Below are 6,290 nucleotides of genomic sequence, written 5' to 3'. Positions count from 1 at the left end.
GCCTCGCCCCGCCCCGCCCGGCTGCGGCGCGGAGCCCCCAGAGGGGAGGCGCGGAGCCGGGCGCCGCCCGCTGCTAGCGGGACATGGGGGCGCTGCGGATGCGCCGCCTCTGCCGCCCGCCCGCCGGTCCTGGTCTCGGCAGGGGATGCGCGGACACCCGGGCGCGTCAGCGTTCCTGGAGGAAGAGGCTTGGGGCAGGGAGCAGGGCACGGGGCAGCCCCTGGTCGCCGGCCTCACCTGCGCATCAGCAGGACACCTGCGAAGCTCCCCAGGGACGAGCTCCCGGGGCCCAAGGAGGGCAGTGGCCGTGTTTGGGCGCCGGCTGGAGTGAGAAGTCTTCTTTGGGCATCCTGTCTGGAAAGAGCAGGGGGAAGGAAGAGATGGAAACAACTAAAGCCAGGAATACGGTGCACTTATTACCAAGCTGAATTGTAGTTTAAAGTGACTAAGGTGTTAGAAGTCAGACACCTGAGGTGAGGAGAAAGAAAGAAAGATTTTTTTCCCCCAGTGGAGGGATATGACATAGCTTTTCTTAAAATAGCAGCTCAATAAAACACTACTGCCACATTTCACTTTACATTTTATATTCTATACTGTTTTCTTATGTGTCATTTATATGGCACTTAATGTGCGCTACCAACTTTGGAGACAGTTTACAAAGACAAAATTCTTCGTTTTACTGAGGTAAGAATCTCACAGAGATTTTAGCCCATTGGCAAATTGTTGTGATCTTATAAATGTAGTCAGTAAGGCTGTTTAATTAAAAAAAAAATCAGAATGCATTGGGTTCATCAAGGACATATTTTAATAGTTGACATTTTCTTCTGTTTCTTCACATACTTTTATCTCCTCTAAATGCATCAAATTATAATGCTGTTTATAAAAGACATGCGTGTATAAAACACATTCACACTGAATGAGACTCAACAACTGCTTTGTGAATAAAGGAAAATTTATGTCACCCAGATCCTACCAGTCCTGGGGAGTCTATCAAAAAAGACCAGCAGGTTCAAACTGTAAAATTTTGATCCAGTGTGAAAGCGTAGGGTCCCCTTTGGGTTTGGTATATTGTGTTGAACCCTTGATCATGTATCTTTTGCACTTCTTCTGGCAAAAAGTGCTGCATATCTACGTGTTTTGCAATGCTACTTTCCTTCTCCTACACTTAAGGAAACTGAGACAAAGAATAAATAACTTGCCCAAAGTCACGTAGCAACCAAATGGCAGTCTGGAGCAAAACCTACATTTACTGATATCCCAGTTTCTTGCCTTTCATAACACCTCTGAATATCAAGAAGTCAAAACAGACTGTGGTGCAGATTATTCCCTCTTTATTATCTTATTAGACTAAAAAGAGAGGATGTATGGAAAACAAGCAATTTGATGGAAAGTATAGTTATCATTAACTGACCACAGATCAGATGCCAGTCATATACCAGTCAAGATACCAAGTGCCAGCATTAGATAACCAAAGATCGGATACCACACAAGAGCTTAACAGAACATCAGCACCAAATGATGGTTTCCTGAGAAAAGCATGTGTGCGCTTCCTGAACAGATGCAGGAATACTTTAAAAAAGGATGTACTGAAAATTCCCACTTGGAAATAATCTTTATTCACTCAAATAAAAGCAGTGTTTTTCCCCCAGTCAGCATGGGGGGAAAGCTCCTCATCTTACATACAAGGACACCTCATTAACTATACTGCCTATCATTAAACTTCTGCCAGAAGCAGCACATGCTCAGTAATGGAAACCAACTATGAAGTTCATTAAATGCAGCCATCACTGCATGACTATAAAACACATGACTCATAATTGGGCTAACATGCTGATGGGAACCTTTTTAAAGTAAATTATTATGAAAGTCTACAACAATTGCAGGCCAACAAAACAAAGTATCAAAAGGAGAACATGCTTCCATCAGCTTCTAAAACTTCAACAAAAAGGACAGACAAAACAATAGAACATTGCCCTCCTTTCCCAAATACCCATTAATCCAGGAGCCTGGACACTTTTGTTTCTTAATACCATATTATTCCCTGTCATCCTCCGACCTCACCTATTAAGGCTTATCGCCCCCTATCCCATATATGTCCTGTCTTAGCCCCTAGCATGCCTTTTTCCTAGCTGGCCCCTGGTCTGTAGCTATAGTTCTGCCACATCTCAACCCTCATCATCTTTTCATTTTCCTAGATTGGGGTGGCCAACCTGTGGCTTCAGAGCCACATGCGACTCTTCAGAAGTTGATATGCGTCACCTTGAATCTTTGGGCAAGCACACAGTGACCAGCTTCCAAAAAAATTGCATTACAAATGGAAGCTGGTCACTGTGTGCTTGTGCAAAGATTCAAGGAGATGTATATTAACATCTGAAGAACTGCATGGGGCTCCAGAGCCGCAGGATGGTCACCAGGGCTGTGTCAAACAGCACCATTTCGTTTTGGCTTCCACTTCACTGTTTCGACAAGACAGCATTTCATTTCAAGTTTCGTGTCATTTCAAAGCACTGTTCTCTTTCGTTTCATTGAAACTGTTTTGGCACTGTTTCAACATTTCACCCATAGGCTATGATGGAGAAGCATGGAACTGCCTATAACTGTCATTTTTTGGCAAATTTGGATGAAAACAGCAGGGGTGGTAGCCTCTTCTGAGGGCATGAAGCCTGCCAAGTTTCAAGGAGATAGGTGTAGGGGGTTTTGGGAAACTGCACCTCAAGCTGCCAACAAGCAAAACTTGTGTCATGTGTGACTGTGTGTGTGTGTGTTAAGGCATGCCCTGACTGGCACTGGGGCCTCTACACAACATGGTAGTGTGCCCCAATGAGGCCTCCTCCTCCCTTCCAGCCTTCCAGCCCACCACTTTACATAGCAACAGGTAAAATAATAACTTAGTGAGGAGCAGCACAGTAGCACCAGCAGCATCTCAGGCAGCCAAACCGTGAGAGAGCCTTTCTTTCCTCTCCTGCAGGAGCTTCTTCTCCAGCGTGTGTATTCAGGTATACTTTTGCTGTGTCCTTCCCCCCTCTTCCCCCTCTCTCTGCTTACTTTCCGTTTCCCTGCAGGCAGGCAGGCCCAGCTTCAGCTTCAAAACTTGATACATTTTGACTGCCCTTGTTTCATTCTGAGGCTGTTTCAAAGCCCTTCATTCCAATTTTGCTGTTTTGAACTCGAAATGGGTCGAAACAGTGTTGAAACAAAACAGCCGGTGAAATTTCACACAGCCCTATTGGTCACCCCTGTCCTAGATCTACTAGGTCCATGCTTCTCTTTTCCATAAGGCCACTGCTTTCTCCTTACCTAGTTTTCTTGTCCCACCAGCAATACCATCCATTTGCTCAAGCCCTAATGCAAGGTATCTTTTCCAGAGAGTTTCAGTTGCAAGACTAGTAAGCTTGCCTTCCACAATGCCACGCGAAAGCTCACTACAGCTTTTCATACTTTTTTTGCATCCTTCCTCTGGGCCCCGGGACCGTATTCCACACAGAACGGCTTGTAGCGTGAGCTGGCTTTTAGCACCCAGTTACTGTAGGAGTTTCTCTGCCTTCCCCAAACCGTTCTGGTGAACTGATACTCCTATATCACATGCCATGTTTTCCTCACCACAGTGTGTTTGTCTGGGGCATTCAGCTGTTCTATACAGTCTCCAACTGTAATGGAGCACTCCTACTGCTACAATGTGATGTGCTAGCAGCCAACCAAAGTCATTGCACTACTTCTGAAAGCTTTTTGTCAAACAACCCTTTCCAAATTGTTCATGCTTCTTCCCGTATGAACCTCCCCGCTGGGGATGCAGTCTCCTTTTCCCTGACCCATGACTTTTATGGTCCACTAACTCTGTTGTGGTTATTGTCTACATCCTCTAACCAATTCACACATTTTACAGTCTTTTCATATGTTGGCAGCATTATCCGGGCTCAGGGTCATAAGAGTGACTTTTTACATACATTATATTTATGTAATAACATCTCTGTGTAGTACCAGACAAACCCAGCTTACTTGGTGCCCCCTTTTATCCTTTCTGTGCAGCTTAGACTGACAGACTTTGCATAAACAAACAAACACATCCGGGAAGCCCCATCCTCCATTCAATTTTGCCTTGTTAGTGTTGTTCTCCTAAGCCTTTCCCTTTTGGCTTTCCAAAAGAACACCATCAGTTCCCATTGGATCCTACATATGGCGGGTCCATGACAACACCACACCTACATACAGTATGATTGTCATACAGTATGACAACCTTCTCAATTATATTTACCCATCCTTCCATTAACAGCTTGCATTTATACCAGCACCCCAATTTTTGTTTCACCTTTACTTTCACCTTCTCACAGGTTGCTGCACCTGTCAGTTGCCCATCTACCTCCACTCCCAATATCTTGATTGGGTTCCCGTTGTGACCTGTAACTCCACTTTTCCTGTTCCTTCCCTCTTCCCCACCACCAGGCACTTACTTCTTTGTATCTTTACAAAATGATGCCTTTCATATTCATTTGTATGTGTCATTGCTTGTCTAGGGACATACTGTCTTTTGCTAAGATATTAACATTGTGCATGTACAACATGCATTTTGTTGCATGCCCTTCCCCTGGGTACTGGCATGCCCTTGATCATGTGATCTGTCCTGTTCCTCTATGCCAGTAGCTTGATGGTACAGATGAATAGAAGTGGTGACGGGGCACTCCTGTCTCACACTTGATTTGACCTTGACTTCCTCAGTTAGGAAACCATTCACTTCTACCTAACATTGTGCTCCTTTGTATAAAGTCTTGATCAACCTTAGAAACTTTGGTGGAACCCCCATCTTGTTCAAACTGCCAAATAGGAAATCCGGCTTCCCCAGTCATATCCTTTTTTTAAATCAAGATTTAGGAGTACCACATGCAGTCCTCATTCTTGACAGTACCAAATTGCGTCTCTTATTAGTAGCAGTGCTGCAGTTACTAGAGGTGCTCTGATACATTGGTTCATATCATATCAGCACCGATAAAAGGAAAGTTGACATTATTGGCCATCAGCTTTTTTGGCTGATGTGGCCAATAATGTCGCCAATAAATGCACAGCTGCAGCGTGCACGTGGTCAGGACTAGGAGCCCAGCAGTATCCATCTGGTAAGTCTGTGGGGGGAAAGGGAGAATGTCATTCCCTAGGACCTTCCTGGTCTTGAAGGTTTGGGTTTCCTTCCATAGTTCTTCCAATGTCCATGCCTTCTCCAGCTGATGTCTCACTTTCCTCCAGGCTTCCCTCTAACCCCACCAGAAAGGAGTCAAGGGCTTGGCAATGCAACACTCTGCTGGAGTATGAATTCTGGTAAAACTCCTTCACTGTGCTCAGTATCTCTTATGTCTCTGTTAGTTGCACTCCCCTGCCATCCTATGCTGCTGTAATACTTTTTTTCCTTCTCTGGGCAAAGTAAAAGAATAGTTCTTTTTCCTTTCTCCACCCAAACAGCCTTTGCAACAAAGATGTCCTTTTCCCCTAAACTATTCCTGTAGGTTCTTCGTGTCTCTAATTTCCTCGGTTACCAGAAATCCCTTCTCTGCCAGTCATAGGAGATGCGGCAGTCTCCACTGCAATCTTGTTAACCTCTTGCACTTTTCCCAGGCCATTCTTTTATCCACATTCTGAAAAAAGGATCTCATTCTTTCTTTAACAACTTCCTGCCGTCTCACTCTGCTTATGTGTTCTTTTCATTGCTCCCCATTATATATAATGACTTCTATACTATCTGCACACTTGTTCTTCTTCCAGTAGTCTTGTATTTATCTTCCACGGCCCTCTGTTGTTCCTTACTCTCCACTTCCAGCACCATCCTCAGTAGCAAGTGGTCAGAGACAAAAACTGGTATTCTCTCTACCACTTGAATTTTCCAGTCTGTATACCCAAAAATGAAGTCTCCACAGGACCATAAGAAGCCAACCACATCCACTCTAGTAACTCTACTCTCAATTTCCAGCACTACCTTTCGGGTATCCAGTAGTTTATTCTCCACTACCATACTTGCCAGTATCTGTGAGGACCTATCTAATCCTGAGGCATTGCTCCCCATCCTATCCCCTTCCTCCAATATACAAGTAAAATCCCCAACCAGTATTAGGGGCAGTGCTCCTAGAGGGAGGATTGTCAGTTTCTCTAAAAGGGCACAGCATGTCTCCTGCATTGTTAGTGTGTAGACATTCGGTATTCTAAACCTTTCCCCACCCTCTTCCCCAGTCACGTCTAACACACTTCCCCAGGTATCTCCTGATAGCTTATTAGTCACAGCTGTGGATCTTTAATTGGTATCACCATACCCA

General features: G+C 44.8%; 1 protein-coding gene across 1 annotated transcript in view; it reads right to left on the bottom strand.

The window, feature by feature from the left end:
* The window catches only part of KCNK13 (potassium two pore domain channel subfamily K member 13), a 156,325-nt gene extending 150,333 nt beyond the window's left edge, over positions 1-5,992 (bottom strand). The window contains exons 1-2 of the mRNA XM_019551142.1: positions 5,720-5,992; positions 238-354 (exon numbers count right to left, since the gene is read on the bottom strand). Of these exons, the coding sequence (XP_019406687.1) occupies positions 238-354; positions 5,720-5,992 (390 nt within the window). The remainder of the gene's footprint in view (positions 1-237; positions 355-5,719) is intronic.
* Between the last annotated feature and the right edge of the window lie 298 nt (positions 5,993-6,290).

The sequence above is a fragment of the Crocodylus porosus genome, unplaced genomic scaffold (assembly GCF_001723895.1).
Source record: "Crocodylus porosus isolate Cpor-Errol unplaced genomic scaffold, CroPor_comp1, whole genome shotgun sequence".
Lineage (NCBI taxonomy): Eukaryota > Metazoa > Chordata > Crocodylia > Crocodylidae > Crocodylus > Crocodylus porosus.
Note: the sequence above shows the minus strand (reverse complement) of the source record. Positions and strands in the feature narration are given on the sequence as shown.